The 17500-nt window shown below is 38.4% G+C and overlaps 3 protein-coding genes across 6 annotated transcripts in view; 1 reads left to right on the top strand and 2 right to left on the bottom strand.

Annotated features, from left to right (window-relative positions):
* Nucleotides 1-127: 127 nt before the first annotated feature.
* Nucleotides 128-7745, bottom strand: mknk1 (MAPK interacting serine/threonine kinase 1). Its single transcript, XM_043252188.1, has 14 exons — nucleotides 7576-7745; nucleotides 6443-6484; nucleotides 5634-5679; nucleotides 5413-5514; nucleotides 5064-5161; nucleotides 4262-4341; nucleotides 4076-4149; nucleotides 3882-3986; nucleotides 3746-3801; nucleotides 2797-2892; nucleotides 2512-2706; nucleotides 2266-2430; nucleotides 1626-1669; nucleotides 128-1545 (listed from the first exon to the last, which is right to left on the bottom strand). The coding sequence occupies exons 1-14, from the start codon at nucleotides 7624-7626 to the stop codon at nucleotides 1356-1358; spliced, it is 1344 nt and encodes a 447-aa protein (XP_043108123.1). The 5' UTR covers nucleotides 7627-7745; the 3' UTR covers nucleotides 128-1355.
* A 490-nt stretch (nucleotides 7746-8235) lies between these two features.
* Nucleotides 8236-13960, bottom strand: mob3c (MOB kinase activator 3C). 2 transcript variants are annotated; one of them, XM_043252187.1, is made up of 4 exons: nucleotides 13642-13955; nucleotides 11567-12095; nucleotides 10093-10295; nucleotides 8236-8735 (listed from the first exon to the last, which is right to left on the bottom strand). In XM_043252187.1, exons 2-4 carry the CDS (start codon nucleotides 11982-11984, stop codon nucleotides 8706-8708), a joined length of 651 nt encoding a protein of 216 aa, XP_043108122.1. In that variant the 5' UTR covers nucleotides 11985-12095; nucleotides 13642-13955; the 3' UTR covers nucleotides 8236-8705. The 2 variants fall into 2 exon arrangements, with proteins under 2 accessions (XP_043108122.1, XP_043108121.1); XM_043252186.1 differs by having other exon boundaries at nucleotides 8236-10295; nucleotides 13642-13960.
* A 2072-nt stretch (nucleotides 13961-16032) lies between these two features.
* The window catches only part of elovl1b (ELOVL fatty acid elongase 1b), a 23246-nt gene continuing 21778 nt past the window's right edge, over nucleotides 16033-17500 (top strand). Inside the window, exons 1-2 of one of the 3 annotated variants that reach the window (XM_043251910.1) lie at nucleotides 16115-16132; nucleotides 16416-16486. The gene's annotated coding sequence lies outside the window, so the exon portion shown is untranslated. Of the gene's footprint in view, nucleotides 16133-16415; nucleotides 16487-17500 lie in introns of those variants that run through there. The other 2 variants (XM_043251912.1, XM_043251915.1) reach the window with 2 other exon arrangements.

The following is a 17500-nucleotide window of genomic DNA, read 5'->3' as shown; positions in this document are numbered from 1 at the left end:
TTTTGTTTGATTATTGTATTCGCAGACCCTAGCAGGAAATAATATGGTATTGACCGCTTACATGGAGATACCATAATCGTCAACTTTCACAATAACAATACACACAAAGCGAATAAAGACTCAAGTGTCCGTGCAAACTGCTTTATTTCTCAGAGTTGGAAAACCAAATGAACACCTCTGACCTATCCCTGACCTTTTTAGGGTTAAATGGCCATTCCACAGTCAGCATTCGTGAAATTGGCCTTCGGTGCTCCATTAGAGCTTCACACAAGCGCCGAATACTGAGAAAATAATCATTGATGTGAGGTAGCACCCTTTAGTGTCGTACGAAATCTTACCAGCACTTATAAATAATGCACACAACCATTCAATGCTTACCATTTCACCTAGCTCAAATAGCGTTTTAAACAACAAATAACAGGGGAAAAAAAATCAACCGTGCTTGTTCTACAATTTAAAAAAGGCAATTGAGAGGTCATTTAGTTATTTTGCACATTAGGAGCCCCCCCAAAACGGCACAATTTAACAATACAAACAAAAAAATAAATAAAATGCACTCCATCTTGTAACCGAATCGGCTGCAAGAACAGACTCCTCGCCCTGATGCATAGGAAAATAGTTCACTTTTACAGCGAAATAAAATTCAGTACTCAAAGACATAAAGCGGGACCATGAAAAAAATATACATAAAATTAAAAAGTACTGTGCAATATCTGCTAACGGTCTGAGCTGAAAGCATCTGGTCAAACGCATGTAATACCTCAACAACACCCTCTTTAAAAGCAGCGACGGCTCTCAAATGCGTTTTCGCTTAAGACGCACGGCAGCATGGCTTTACATAGCTCAAAATATATCTATAACTAGAGTACAGATAGAACTCATAATACAAACAATAGAAAAGTAACAAAGCAAGACGTCAACGCTTTACAGTAACTCAAATGTTGTTTTTGTTAAAGCTCGCCAAGTATAAAAATGCTAACGTAGATTAAAAGCCTGACTGATTAAAATCTGCAGATTCCCTCAGAGTTGAGCACCTTTTTATATCAGACTGACAAACACTTCCAGCCATAAATATTTGATAATAAATATATATATATATAAAAAAAAAAAGCACAATTTCTTATGCTTAAAATACAAAAAAACTCACATTACACAGAGTAAAATACCTGTAAATAAATTGGAAACGCTGGATGGTTTTGGTTTGTATATGAACGAGGTTGCTCTGTGCTACAGGCTGGCAGCACCGAGCTTGCTATGCATATACGTGTTCGTTATCTATTCAGTTCGCAAGAGAACGTGTGCATATGAAGGGCTGTAACGCACTGCGGTGTGCAGGAATAAATCTGGAGCGGGTGTCAGGTGTTGGTGCGTAGTGCTTGAGACTGTGCCCGGCGCCGGGCTAATCTAGAGTTAGATGGAGGGGAGAGCCTCATGGAGCAGACCACGGCACCGAAGTCCTCCTGCTCTTCCTCCTTCTGAGACAGCTGCCTGTTGAACGCAATGGCTTCAGCGGCGAACTGTGTCAGGTCTTTAGTGCTGCAGTTTCTGTGGGTTCAACCGGAGACGCTTAGAAACTCTACACAGACTGGAAAACATACTGCATCTATAGCGTCGAAAACAAATACCTTTGGAGAACTCGAGGGGTCTGAAGAACTCTTTCAGGTGCATTCTGAAAATTTAGAGTAAATATAAATGTAATAAAAGTAAAGATATGCATAAGAAATTAGGTTATATATTTGTCTTTTTAAAAAGACTACATAAAACAAAAACAGTAATATTGATGTTATTACAATTTAAAGCTGAAGTTAAAAAATAAATAAATAAATAATATAATATATATATATATATATATATATATATATATATATATATATATATATATATATTTAAAAAAATTCTATGATGGAATGCTAATGTGTCAGCTTCTGATTTGCTGCTTTTTATTATTATTATTATTATTATTATACATTTTTGTGGAAACGTTAATTTCCCAAGATTATTTTATGAATAAAATGTTCAAAAGAACAGCATTTATTTGAAATTGAATATTTTTCTAACAAAATAAGTGTCCTAAATCATTTTTGGACAATCTAATGTGTCCTGGCTGAATAAAAGTAATAATCTCTTATGAAAAAAAAAAAAAAAATCTGACATATATATAAATATTGAAATAAGTAAAAATACTAACACTAACCCTTTTTATTATCAGCTACCAGTCCACAATGGCTAAAATCAAGACGTCTTCAAAAAAAACAAAAGACTCACCCCTTGCACCCAGGGATGCTTCAGGACCTGGGCGGCACTCAGACGTAGAGTGGCGTCCCGCACCAGCAGCCGCGAAATCAAATCTTTGGCATCGGCTGAAATCTGAGTCCAAACCCCATCCCCGAATTCATACTTGCCCTCCTGAATCCTCTCAAACAGGTTGTTCTGAAAAGGAGAGGACAACGCTGCCGAGTTGTCTTCGCTGACGAAGTGAACTCTACGTTTTTGAACGACTGTGCGCTTTACCTGACAGGCACGGCACGTCTCTCCCCGCTCCCAGCCGCAGTTAGTGCCGCAGTGGCCGGTGAAGGGAGGACTCCCGCTGAGCAGGATGTAGAGGATCACTCCAAGGCTCCAGAGGTCACAGCGCTTATCGTAGAACGAAGCCTCATCCGTGAAGACCTCCACCACCTCAGGAGCCATGTACTCCGCTGAGCCGCACTAGAGGACAAAACACTTCCCTCAAATCATGCCACTCCACAATTTTACAGTTCTGGGACGGCAAAGGCACAAAGGTGAGGATGGGGTTACCGGTGTGGTGAGCTCAGGGGTAGTTATTGGGGTACAGGCACTGTTTAGCTTCACTCCACTCCCCAGATCAAAATCACAGATTTTCACAGGAGAAACCTGAGTAAAAGCAAAAAAAACGTTATAGTTAATACACTGGTAGAGGTGGGTGATATGCCGGTAGACATGAATGAATGGTAGGAATTTGTCAACCAGTTTTTAGGGTTATTTTTGTCGCTTTATAGTCCTTGAACAGTTAAATACACACACACTTGTGTGTGTCAAAATGCCTGTCCTTGCAAGTATCCTTGTGAACACAGTAATCTAGGTCTTGAAAGCATACTGCTGAGAAAGAGAACAGTGCATTACATCTGAGCAGCTCTTAAAGTGACAGCAGGAATAGTCTCTTACTGCTCTCAGCTAAATTAATTTTGTAACTTTAATTAGAAGATATACACATTTGCTAAGATTTTTTTTTTAATTTACATTTGCTTACTTTATACAATGCATGTAGCATTTCTTATTTTATTTTGTCCTATTGCTCGCAATTCGTTTCTTATTTTTTATTTAATCAGTGACTATTTACTATTTAAGTCTAGTGTTGTTTTTCGTGTGACGCTGACACTAGTAACAAGAATTATGAAAGTTCTAAGATATCCAAACTCCCGATATCATAAAGACTTATATATATATATATATATATATATATATATATATATATATATATATATATATATATATCTTACTGTGAAAAAACTTTTCCCCGGTTTCACAGACAAGTCATAAGGTATTCCCAGATTAAAATGCAATCTCCAATGAAAACATATCTTAAAAATTTCAGTCTCATTGTTCTGTTCTTTTAAACCATTTTATCTAAAAGTTACTTTTAATATCTTATTTATAAAATAAGGCCTAGAGCTGGCTTAACCTAAAAACGGGGCCTTAATGATATACTACAGGTTTGGGCTCTTACCTTATCAGTATATTCACACAGGATATTTTCAGGCTTAAGGTCCCGGTGAGCGATTCCTGTGGAAGGAGTGAGAAGAGACTCAATAAACACGCTCGCAGCGACTCACTCGGCCACACATCAAAAGCACAGTATCTACCTTTGTTGTGCAGAAAGTCCAGTGCATGCGCTATATCCCTCACTACATGACTCGCCTCTCTCTCATCGAAGTACTTCCGACTTTGGATGTGTGTTAAAATGGAACCTTAGAAAGAGAAAGAGACACCCGTTCAGAAACAAATAACGGAGAACGAGAGCGCATCTGTATTTTACATCTGCACGAGCGCACGCTACCTCCGAGCAACTTCTCAAACACCAGATAGAAGCAGCAGTCGTCTTCAAAAAACTGAATGAGCTCCAGAATGTTCCTACAGAGAAACACAATGCATGCAGTTGAGCAGTTATGCATGATACTAGCAACAATCAATTACGGTCAATTCTGCAGTTAAGTATAATAAGTACTGTGGGATAGGATCGTACTTATTTCCCTGACACTGGTAAAGTGTCTCCACCTCCCTGAAAACTCTACTGCGGCTGTGACCAGCGTTCTTCTCGATTATCTGTGAAACATAACCACACGTTAAACACATTATATCTGAGCTACTGATACATTTTTCTAAATAATTAGCATTTTGGAATTATTATCTCAGGTACATAGGGTTTCTGCGGGTTTTATAAAGAGAAATGTACCCCCTTTTTAATGCCAAGTAAAAACTTTACACAACTGTATTAGCAACAATTCAAAAAATAAAATAAAGCGTCCTACCAATCTCCATCACTTTTAGTTAATTTTTGCAAAAAAAACGTATGGTTTGAATAAGTGTCATTAGAAATAGCATTTAATGTACTTTCTGATCACACTGCAGACATATGATGCTTTTAATCAGTATTTTTGTCTCATTTTGGAAAAGAAAATTCCAGAAACATTTACTTAATAAGCAATTTCATTGTTTTCACTGATCAAAATGAATGAGTGTCTGATTAATTTATTCCCCATCAATTGATATTTGTTTTATACGTAAACACTTCATTTTTTTGTCCAATTTCTTCTCTTCATTTCTTCATTCTGCACCTCAAGTGTATCTTGATGCAAGGATATTTTAAGTATTGCAAAACAATACTAAATACTGAGGAAAATGGCCATTTTTGCAGTGCATGCAAAATTAGTGGCGTGGCTTTTCTGTTTGATTTGAGACATTTAAGGGAAAATTAAGATTAAAAACTGTTTTTGTGGGTATTAAAATATGTTACTACAAAATAAGGGAAAATAAAATCATCTCACCTTGACAGCGTACTCACTGCCGTTCTGTAAACTCACACAGCCCTGGACTTTAGCATAAGCTCCCTGACCCAGCAGCTCGTCTGTCAGCTGGTACAGATCTACAACACACACACACACACACACACACACACACACACACACACACACACACACACACACACACACACACACACAGACACACACACAGACACACAGACACACACTTGTGAGCTGACTCACCTTACCAATCAGGAAATGTTGCAATAACACATTTTGAAAGAACTGATGATACAGAATAAACCACAAAACAAAAAGGCGCACGTTATGAGGATTAAGAAGAGATTTAGTTAAGTTCTAGATGGTTCAGTACCACTGAATTTGCCGGTGAAACTGTCCGCGGCCCGAGTTCTGCGTTTCTTCTTCCGCCGTGTGGCCGGGTCGGTGATGGTGATTGGTTGACTGCTCTCCATTCCTAATCCAAAATAAAACCCCACCGGATGTTAAACCATCACTAATTCTTAGGTATTCTGTCAGAATGTAGTTTTTTTGAAATGACTGGATGATTTGAAGGATGTGTTTTTAATGCTGTACCTGCGGGGCTGCTGGGGGCATTAGAGATCGGACCACGGCTCTCCACCTGCCCAGATGCCAGTTTAAAACAAAGTAATGTGTTATCAGAACACAACAGCAATGCTCTTTTGCTCCTAGAGGCATACAGAGTGCAGAAATAAACATTTTCTCTATATCACTTTTTGTAAACCTGCGTACAAGGCTGCTAACTGACAGAATATACTTCACGCGTCCGTTTGCATTATAAAAATGTGTTTGTTTTGTGATTTTCAAACCTTTTTCCTTCAAAACAAAGTATATGTTGTGATTCATATAGTTTTGTTTTTAACATGCCAATATGAAAATGATTGGGGAAAATACTTCTGGAATCAAGGCTGCTGGGAAACAAAATAAAGCTTATTTGGAATATGCAAAGCATCAAGCATTAACATTTTTATTATTAACATTTGAGAATGTCTAATGAAGTAAACAAGAGCCAGGCGGACGAGGTCACTGACAGAAATGACCTTGTTTGCTTTATATGCTTCCCCATAAATGTTTAAAGTCTAAGAGATCACTGCATTTCCATCATATAAAGTTGTGTAAGACTTACTGATCATTGTACTTCAACTTAGCAGTTTACCATCAGTGTCCTGTAGACATTAGCTTGTATCAGAGAAAGAGGAAGTCAACGCTATCTGTAAAACTTGCACTTATCGGGGTTCTCACTCTCACGTGACTAATCTCGTGTGCCCCCCTATCTGCAGTGAAATGCCTGTCAGTTCTGCTTATTTACCCGCGCGCTCGCGAACAAGCCAAAAGACAGTTTCGAATTAAATACGGATACTTACCGGTACCTGGCGCGAACGGTGCAGCCCCTGAAGGTCCGCGATCTGAAAGAAGAAACGGACGCGATCATTCCGGAAGCCGCGCGAGACGGAACCGTGACAGCTCTGCTCGCGCGCCGCGGGGAGAGCGCGTGACGCGGGCCGTGCCTGCGCGGCGTCATCACCTGAGAGCGACAGCTGTTTTCTTCAAAGCAGGCCGAGTGAGGTCACGTTGGAGCTATTTAACCACTTAGTTTCTTCCGCATATCACTTGTCGTGACGGGTTTGGTCAAGTTCTTGTCATCGGGCTGCTCATGGGAAAATCCGGCACACTCAACAGGATATCTTACGGTTTTACACGATTACAGAGAAATTAAGGTGAATTATATATATATATATATATATATATATATATATATATATATATATATATATATATATATATATATATATATATATATATATAATATAAACCGTAGTATAACAGACAAACCCTTAATGGATAATAATGGTTTTTGGATAAGGCGGTAATATTGGATTAACGTAGGCAGCGAGCTGGAAAAAACATTTAAATATTACATATTTAAAGAAACAGTACACATCAAACCTGACTGATATGGAATTCTAAAATTCTGTGATGTATTCAAATAAATGTTATTACGCAGAATGACAACGGTCGCCGTACACTTTCATTGCACAATGAAAGTGACTGGAGACTGAGTATAAGTTCCTCTTCTTTCTTTGACTGAATCAATAGCACTTTCTTTTGGAGCGAACTATCCCTTTAAGAAAAGAAGAACCGTAAAATGTGTTACGAAGAAAAGCAACAAGTGTCAGAGAACTAAATTAAGCGTAGCGGTGTCAGCAGAACCGCGATGGCGCGCTGACCAAACGCACAGTGTTCTTCCGAGCACCTGAAAATATTCGTTTCAAGAAACTGAACGACTGACTGCGGCGACTCGCGCGTTTTCAGAATCGAGCAACGCTACCGGCTCTTCTTTTAAACGGTTAATTGGCGCGAATCGAGCGACTCGCAGATCCGCATCGTGACAAAGATGTAAGCATCGGCGAGCCGGCCTTAGTGTAGCTATTCGGGCTCGTGTAGCGAACCAGTTATGTATACGATGTATGCATATTAAAATAAAAAAGGCTCAAACCTGGAAGTTGCGGCCGAATGAGTCTAGCTGCGCCGTGACTGCCTCCGCCATCCTGCGCCGAACAGCAGCAGTGAGGAGGAGGAGGAGGGGGACAACAACACAAGAAACACGGCCACGCCACCCCAAACGCGCCAACCGCCCTCCTACCGTTGGACGCTGTGGGGCATTTGCGAATCGCACTATGGTGACGAGTTGGCTCATGAATATTAATTAGGCCACGTGATTGGCCGAACAGGGGAGATTTCGAACGCACGTAAGCACGGGCTAATGAATATTCATATTCTAAGGCCGCGCTGCCGCGAACGTAAATGAGAAAATGCCGGTTTCGGGAGGACTGGTGTCGGTCAAATTAAACGATTAGATTAATACGCAATATTAAACTCGATCTTTTAATGTTAATGCCGACTCTTTGGAGAGTCCCCATAAATTATGCAATCGCTGGGGTGACGTACAGTATCGGTGTTATATTGGTATCATGAAGCTGCTATAAATATATTTGCTAATTAGTTTGTATTTTATATTTTCTAAAAACTGTAATATTGAATACTCTTTCATGCGGTTGTGCTCACAGGGTAAGGAAAATCGCCATTTCATTGTTATGGGAAACATATTTTTGCAATCCATTTTGAAGGTAAATAAATAAAAATAAAGAAGAGCGAGTTGTCATTTAAAATGTATTTAAAAACGTGCATGCAAAAATACATTGGCAAAAACAGCACACTGTCAGAACAAAATGTCTGAAATAATAGTTTCTTGCCGCACGTGCCCTGGTTAAATAAAGATACTGGCGAAGGCCTCTGGCTCCGCGTTGGCACAGACAAGACAGAGCAAGAATGCAACCTCTCAAACTTAGCAGAGGTTTTAGACTTGCCATTTCCAGACGCGTTTCCCTCGGGAACACATATTTTAAAAAGTTCTTTGAAGTCACGTGATGAAATACTTAAAAATGCTCAATTGATGCATTATTTTAGATCGCTGCTCCGGGAATTTGAGACACGTTGAACATTTACTGTCTCAGGAACATTTTGGTTAAAAAAAATGCATTGCAATTGAGCTCATTTGGGAGTCTCTGATCTCATCTTTGGTCTGAATATTTGGACATTTGGATTCCCATCCATTCTCCACGCATTTCAGTTGCAGATCTTCTCTGTCATTTCTTTCTGTGAAGACAGAAAAGGCAAAGTTATTAGGGCATACATTGTTTTTTGTGTCTAATAACCGGAACATATTTGCAATGTACACACTTAGCTAAAGTAGGTTTGAATTCTACAACCGAACGAACACCAGATAAATGCAGGTAGTAGTGACAACTTCATTTACAGAAATTATACGCGGCGTGTACGACCCCAAAGTGAACGATTAGTTGTTATTGACATATTTACAACATCTCTTTTGTCTTTGGTTTAGGTAAAACTGCTGAATCTAAGTCTTCAACTAAACCACCGTCAACCAAGCTGTAGTGTTTTGTTTATGTTTCGTTTAACAAGTTTACTAAATAAGAATTATTTCAGTTAGTCTGACTTATTTTGAACCAGATCAACAGACAATAAGCCAGACTAACCAACAAAACGTAAACTTGTTTTATAAAACAGGCCCCGGTTGCCATGTCTACTCATTATAAGCGGTGCTCCTTTAAGTGTCTTAAAGGAACTCTCCACTTTTTTTTTGGAAATAGGCTAATTGTCCAGCTTCTCCAGAGTTGATAAATTGAGTTTTCCTGTTTTTGAATCCATTTAGACGATCTCCGGGTCTGGCAATGGTACTTTTAGCATAGCTTAGCATAGATCATTGAATCCAATTAGACCAGTAGCATGCGTTCAAAAATAAGTAAAAAAAAAAAAGAGTTTCAATATTTCTCCTACTTAAAACTTTACTCTTCTGTAGTTATATTCTGTACTAAACTATACTCTTGTTCCTATTTAATAATCAAAGATGTTTGCCGCCATACCATGGCATCACTTAGCGAATAAGAAAATAAGTAGGAAATATGCTGAATACTTTGGTCATTTTTGAACACAATGCTACTGGTCTAATGGGATTCAATGATCTATGCTAAGCTATGCTAAAAGTGCAATCGCTGTTCGGATGAATATATTCCAAAATGATGAAACTCAATTTATTAACTCTGTGGGAGTTGTAGAATGAGCCTATTTCTAAAATAAGCGGAGTGTTCCTTTAAGGCTTGTTATTTGGGCTCAGCTCATATTTTTAGAGAGGTATAGATATTGTGGTATGGCTTATTTCCAAGATCACACATTTGGATCTGACATTTTTATAGTAATATCTGGCAACACAGAGCCAAGATGTACCTCTTTCCCTATGATTTCTTGCACCAAAACTGCTTTTTTACACGCCGCATAGAATTTCTGTAAATGCGGTTGCCACTACCAGAATTCCTCTGGAGTAATTTCGTTCATCGTCACTCCCGTAAATCACTAAACCGTCTATATACAGAACGGGACTAAGCGCAGGCTGCAGTGTGTACGTGGTCACAGCGATGAAAGCACACAAGCTCACGAGCGGCTCCAGCTCCGAGTGGTCGATGAGGCTGAACTCAGAGATGAAGTAGTAGTAGTGTTTGTAGCAGGTGTTGATGTGGGCCTCGGCTCCCATGCTACAGATCATGTCAAAGTGATGGATGTACACGTGCACAAACACCCGAAACAAGCGGCTCAGTATCTTCTTGCACACCTGCTGAAAGTTCTTTGGAAAAGGGACTCCTAAAAACAGAAGAATAGCTGCATCACACTCAGATCACATCACAGTCACGATGCTGTGTGCGATTTTTTTTCCATGAGAAAATTTAAATGCTATTTTAAGGGAAAAAGTAGGTCTCGAGGGATTTCGGCCAATAGTTCAGTTTGTGGAATTATGAACTGTTGGCAAGTATAGCTTCTGTAACTCTATCCAGTAATATTTTTCAGACAGAAGTATGTGTCTGGTGTTCCCTGGCCCCACAAATTATACAGCAATTCCTGAGAAACGTAACTGGATCAACTAGATTTTCTAGCCAGTTACCCAATGATATTTCTACGTCTAACTGTTTTTGCCTATTTCCATTTATTTGTATACCCCTGCTCCTTTCTTAATACCGCTTTGCATAGCGATTTACTGAAAGAGCTTGACAAATAGGAGCATCCACAACAAAGAAAATATATATATATATATATATGTATATGTGTGTATATATATATATGTATATGTGTGTGCATATATATATATATATATATATATATATATATATATATATATATATATATATATATATATATATATATATATATATATATATATATATATATATATATATATAAATAAATAAGTATAAAAAGATATTTTATATTTTCATTATTAATTCATACAAACATTATTACATTTGACTTATTGAAAAAGATAATTATATAATATTTAACTGTAACTAAAATTATCCTCTAAAAATTAAACAAAAAAAAACTTGTTTGAAGTAAAAGAAATTTTTACAGACATTAAAAATGCCATATTTCAGGTTGTGGCAAGGCACTAAAATAACAAAAATTATTTATATATATATATATATATATATATATATATATATATATATATATATATATATATATATATATATATATATATACATATATATACACACATATAACAATATATAAATATATAACTAATATATATATATATAAATAGATATAAATAGCAAGTGTTTGCCAATTTCCTGCTTTGTTTTCGCACTACATAGTTTTTCAAATATTAATTAGTGTAGTTGAACAGTTAGAATTCTTTGCACTTTTTTTTCTGAGAAATAACAAAAAATAGTTTCATAAGTGTCCTCTTTTTGATAAAGTGTGTTTCTATACTATTATATTGAAACTGTTATCCCCACAGTATCATAATTTCAAAAAACGACAATGATATTTTGGAAATTAGCAAAAATAAATGAGAAAAAAAAAAGTATCACAGTGATTCGACTTGACATCTGGAAACCATATCTGATGCCACGCACCTACTCGTGTAGGAAAGATGTCCTCGTTGTTGATGAGGGACTCGATCCAGTTCATGAGGAGGTTCATGTATATAAGAGCGGGCAATTTGGTGGGCCTCTTGTATTGATCCCCGTCCTGCCACCTGTATTCATAACGAGGCCCTCCAGACATGATGGGACAGCTCTTCTCAGTGCAGAACTCGCTCACGGTCCCGTAGATGAGGTTGATGCGATTGAAGAAATCCACCACATGCACAGCTATCCAGTCATTAATGCTCTCTCCGTCCGGCAGCTGCACCACTTTCCTCAGGTCCAGGCCTGATTTCAGAGACGCCTGGGCTCTTTTGTACAGCTCAAAGCGCTGGGTTCCAGGTTCAAACCGCTTTCGAGGCCGGAATGTTTTGTCTTTGCTGAAAACCTGACCCAAGCACAGAGCCATTGCTGAACTGAGCAGGGTGACGGAGCCGTCAGATCCACACAGGATCTGGAAGATTGTGATTTTTCACTCTTATGATTCCTGGGGCTCTTGTCACATCCAATGGGGGAGTTTCTAGAGAGCAGAAAAATATATACGTGTATATTTGAAAAAAGAAAAATCTAAATAATTTGAAAAACTAATAAATAAAACATTACAACAAATAATAAATAAATAGTAAACTAAAAATATTTTTGTGGTAAATCATATTAAAGCGTTGTATATATGAACATAACATGACATTGCAAATTATAGCTTTAGAAATATTTTTTTGTTTAATTTAACAAAACTAAAGTTATTACATTTAGGCTAAACTAGGCAAAAGCTGCTTCGTTTGAGTCTCCAAAATACCTTATTATTATTATTTTAAATTTTTTTGGGGTGTGTCCCTTTAATGTTTTTATTATTATTATTATTATTATTTATTGAGATAAGCTGACTGCAGGTGGCGGTAAATGTCTTCATTTGATTTGTTCAAATGGCTGATTCATTTAGGAATGAAGTAAACAGCTCACTTTAGGAATGGGCCGTTAAATCATTGATTCACACAATTCGTTCAAAACTCAGATTCATGAAGAAACTAAACACTGCGTTGCAGCTCAGAGATGCACAACGATTCTGCTATAGCTTTAAAAATGATTTATTCCTTTGATGCAAAGCTAAATTTTCACATTTAATACAAATTTAATGTGAATGGTAATATTGTGAAATATTATTACTAATTAAAAGAACTGGTTTCTTTTTTATATATGTATTTTCAAATGTAATTTATTCATGTGATGCAAAGTTAAAAATGCAGCTTTTACAGCATTTACTTGAACTAGAGATCAAAGTTTTGACTTTTTACTCACTTTAGTTCAACTGAATGCATCCTTATTGAATATTAATTTTTACTTTTGAATGGTATATTGCAAGTAAACTCCATTAACAGACCACCACAAACAACAAACACCTCTCTATGTATTCAGTATGTATTCAGTTTCCCTTTGTGTTGTTTTATCCACATCACCATTTTCATAACTTCCCGTGTTTGAGATACATTTTTCCGTGGATTTCAGAGCTATTCAGCTCAAACCCTCACCCCCGTCTCCATTTATCGTTCTGGCAGTGCACCTGTGCTCGAGACTATCTTTTCTTTGCGTCTTTGATACCGTTTCTCTCTCCTCCCACAAATGCATTTCCAAATAAATCACGGCTACCGTCGAACCATGAATTTCTGTTGACGCATGTCGCAGAGGGTCCGTTTCTGACACTTGTTGCTGTAACCGATAATGGACAGAATTTAAAAGCCACGTTGTTTTTTCCCCTACATGCAAAAGAGGAGATTCAAAATCTTTTATATATTTTTGAATCCTACTAAACCGACCCGTCACCGCTTCTACCCGAACTGTCAAATATCCAAGCACTCTTTTAGGTAGCCTTTTTACACAAACAGAAACGGTCCCCCTTTAGACGTTAGCCTTAACTTAATTCATTCAACATGTGTGGAAGCGAGAGGACAGAGGAGTTATTTGTCCACCGACGTGTCTGATCACGCTTTTTCACATGAGCCCTGCAGCGAAAAAACAAAGGGTGCATCTCATCAATGAAAGCAGACCAAAGAAAAAGTAAAAATGTAGACCTTGGGCTCCAGTCCTGCCGCAGACGCTTGGAATGCTGCGGGAAACCTGAAAAGGTTCCCTCGCTCTCCCGATCTCTTCAAGAGGGAGCGGAGCAGATCCGAAGAGTCCGGCGGGGATCCTTTCTCGTACTCATCGGCCGCCCTTTTCCCTCCAAAACTCACTTAGATCTAGGGTTTGGGGCGAAAAAGCAAGTTACGAAAAGTTACTCGGCCTCCCTTCCCGTGTATGATGTCACATCCTGATTTTGTCCGCTAGGCCCCGTTGTCTGTTTTTGTGCGTGTCGTGTGCACTCAGGGGCAGTGTGAAGTTAAAAGGAAGGATCTGGTTGCTGGTGGGAGGAGTCCCACATCCTCTGTGCCCGCCCAGAACCACTCCCCCTCCCCAAACTCCATTGTGTATGAATGAAAACCGTCTCCCAGTCTGTCTGGTACTATTAACCGCACACTTTCCTCTTTCTCAGACCATCTAAATCACGGATAGCATTTTCTTTACGGGCTTTTAATTTCAAGTGGGTAATGACGGTTCATTAACCCTCTTTAATTGCCCTTGTAAGATGCTAATCTGCAGCGATTTCATTTCATTTCCATTTTATTAGACAATGCCGCGTTTGTGAGGCCACCAGGGAAGACTAACGCTAAAAGACCAACAAGCGGGCGGGCAATATGATAATGTTTCACGTTGACGTCAGCATGAAGTGGCTCGGGATTCGTTTTCGATGATTCAGAGTAGATCCTCTCTTTAGAGAGACAATAACGTCCAGATAAAACTTTGCAGGATGTTTTAATTCACTTAGAGCTGTGTTACACACTGCATGAAAGGTCACTTTCAAAAACCCACAACAGCGGCACTTTAAATATATAATTAACTTTAAAATTTAGATTTTTTTTAAATTCAAATTAGACGACTATTCAGATTTGACGAGTGATTACAAACTATTTTGTCCACATAGAGTTGTGCATAGAATTGTCTCTGATAAATAAAGAAAATCTGAATATTAATACTCAAAGCACAACTGTGGAGAGATGCAATTACCATCAGTAACCACTAGATGGAAATAATGTTTTTTTATATTGAACTTTGTGTACTGACTGTCTTGGCCAGGGCCTGTTTGGAAAAGTTTCATTTCCTGGTTAAATAAGGGTTGAAAAATAAATTAATCGATTTCATTAAATATATCCTTTCCTAAATATCGATAATGGCACACTTTTTTTTTTTTTAAAACGAATCTTTCATTTTTCACCTTTGTAAAAATCAAGTACTACTGAGGCGCAGAAATTAAATGTATATGCAAATTATATTTCTAGAACGACCTGAACTTCTTCAACGGTGGTTGCATTGTCTACATATTTTGCATATTATTTATGCATTTGTTTTGGTAATGTTTGAACGTTTTTCTTTTATAATGAAAGGCATCCTAATAAGGCTGTGACATGATTTATTAGATGATTTATTACCTGAAACCAGATGTTTTGCAAACTTTCTTTCATCAAATCTTTTATGGTCTTTGTTGGCTGAGGGCATGGATGTCATTAATGCCTGACCTTTTAAGAGCTTATAGGTTATCATGTGAGTTTGTGAGAGATTTCAGAGGCTTGTTTTGCAATAAAATAGTGCAATACTTTACTTTTTTTTTTGTAAATGCGAAAAAGGGAATTGAGGAGTTTAATCAAAGAGCTACTGACTGATGTCTGTTTCCTGAAAAGTGTGTCATCCAACTATTTCAACTATTGCCCTGACACCATTTCAAGCTCGTCTTATCTTAGCTCGTCTTGTCTTATCTTACTTGTCATGTAACAATTTCCCTTTACTAAGGTGTATTTCAGTCTGGAAATAATACAAATATGAAATGCATGCCGCTTGCGTAATGTGAATATATGACAATAATACTTCAAGAGAAAACGCACTATGTTTTTTTAAATGATGGGAGCGCATATTAAAGCAGGGACCAAAACGTGCAAAAATGCAAAGTGTTGTCTTTTTTTATTTTCATTTTCGTATCAGCTGCAGACATCGGCCTGCAACGTTCACTAAGAACAAGGCTTCTCCAGAATGTGCCTCCGGGAATGAATAAATGGAAACGGGCAGCAGATATAGAGCAGCACAGACATGCAAGCGGGCATGAAATGCTAGATGGATAGATAGTTTATAAAATTAAGTATGAAACATAAAAGTGGTTTACCTGGCTGTGGCTGTGTGTCAAAACCTATGCTGCCTACTTAGAGCGCCACTGACCCGCGTGCACGATGCCCAGAAATGCGGCCTAGGTAGACATGAAAGTAGGTTTGGAGACAAAGCCGGTGCCTCCGCGCGCGCTACCTCTCGCGCGCTCACTCACTCACTCCGCGCGCGCTCTCTCTCTCTCTCTAAGGGCTTGGTTGAATCTACAAAACACCTGAGGGGAAACCTGAAAGTACAGTTGCTTTCAGCAAGCAGGGCAGAACGAGCGAACCATCATTCCTCCGCGAGGAGCCCAGCTTCATCACCGCACAGGTAAAGGAAGGTAATATTTATTGGGAGCATAGAAAATAAACGTGCTTTTTTTTTTAATGGGGCGCCGGGTTAGCGATGCAGGCGCTCGTTAGCTTCGATTCGCGTGATGACTTTTAATTTACGCGACGGGTGTAAAGAACGACCTTTCAGTTCACATGTGGTTTTCCGCAGAAAAGTTACATTTTTTTTGGAGAAGCACGGCGGCTTCTGCTTACCCCGCCTCTCGAAAAACGCGATTGGTTTACTTGGCTCGCGATCGCGTTGTTTCCTGTCTTTTGTTCAGGTGTGTCGTAAGAAGTCGGGATCTGCAGGAGCCAGAAGCGTTTTAACGATCTCCCGATAGCTCGATTACAGGTGAGCCCTAAATGCTTTCGACCTCTTCCGTGCTTCTGTAAAACACGCATTGCCAAAGCAGGTTTGCTGGTCTGAGTTCGCACAGTGAGGAAGTATGCGATGTGAAAATACCAGAAGTGCAGCTAGTATTAACAAATAAAGCGAAATGCAAAGTTTGAAATCAGAATGAAGTGGTGCAGAGAACTAAGTCCGCAACTATGACATTTGAAATTGGATTGAATCGTGCAGAAATGTAAAGAAACACAAATGATGACAAATAAGAAAAAGTAGAGTTGAGACCCCAAACCTTTCTCCCTTCATGTTGGCAGACGGAGTAGGAAGTATGTATTTTCTCACGAGATGCCTGTTTATAGTGCATTTAGCAAAAAAAGATGAATTTTGCTCTAAAATGTTTGCAATTCTCTGCCTGCGCAGTTTTCAAGGTCGGCAGATGTTCTTGAAGGTTTGAAGGTCAAAAGATTGTTTGCATCGCTATGAAATCCTGCTGGAGAGCGCGGTCCAAAAAAATGGCAAGAATAGGAAAAGAACACTAGAAAATTATGAAGCTGATCATACGTTATCAGATGCGTTATGGATCAGTTTAACTGTATCATATTTTTGTGTTTCGTGCATCTTGTCAAAGTCTCGATTTTGCGTGGATGCATGCTTTCACGTGCCTGCTTTGTATGTTGGGCTCGCTCTCAGGTTTATCAGAAACAACTTGGGGTGCACTGACAGTATGCATTGTAACCTGGGAATCAGACCCTATTACTAAACCCATGCACTAATGTGGAGCTGAGGGTAGGTTTAATTTCAGAGGGATGGAGTTAATATTAGTAAAACAACACAATTTTATCTCGTCTTTCGGCTATGCTCACTTCGAACTGATAGATGATTGTTTAATAGCCCACAAGTTATAGTTTAAAAGAATGGTTTAACCCAAAAATGAGACCTTTGGTCATTTACTCGCCCTCACGTCAGGCCAAAACTAAATGAGGGGTGATGATGAAATTTTTGAGGGAGCTTGTCCGTTAT

This window comes from Puntigrus tetrazona, chromosome 11 (assembly GCF_018831695.1).
Source record: "Puntigrus tetrazona isolate hp1 chromosome 11, ASM1883169v1, whole genome shotgun sequence".
Classification (NCBI taxonomy): Eukaryota; Metazoa; Chordata; class Actinopteri; order Cypriniformes; family Cyprinidae; genus Puntigrus; species Puntigrus tetrazona.
The sequence above is the reverse complement of the archived record's forward strand: the minus strand, read 5'-3'. Positions and strand labels throughout refer to the sequence as shown.

Excerpts from the sequence above, each read along its gene's own strand:
- mob3c (XM_043252186.1), bottom strand. The coding sequence starts at position 11,984 with ATGGCTCTGTGCTTGGGTCAGGTTTTCAGCAAAGACAAAACATTCCGG. Across the intron at positions 10,296-11,566 it reads CATCTTTCCTACACGAGTAG|GAGTCCCTTTTCCAAAGAAC; the intron begins GTGCGTGGCATC and ends TTCTGTTTTTAG.
- mknk1 (XM_043252188.1), bottom strand. The coding sequence starts at position 7,626 with ATGGCGGAGGCAGTCACGGCGCAGCTAGACTCATTCGGCCGCAACTTC. Across the intron at positions 5,515-5,633 it reads TGCCCCCAGCAGCCCCGCAG|GAATGGAGAGCAGTCAACCA; the intron begins GTACAGCATTAA and ends ATTTTGGATTAG. Across the intron at positions 3,802-3,881 it reads GGACTTTCTGCACAACAAAG|GAATCGCTCACCGGGACCTT; the intron begins GTAGATACTGTG and ends CTCCTTCCACAG.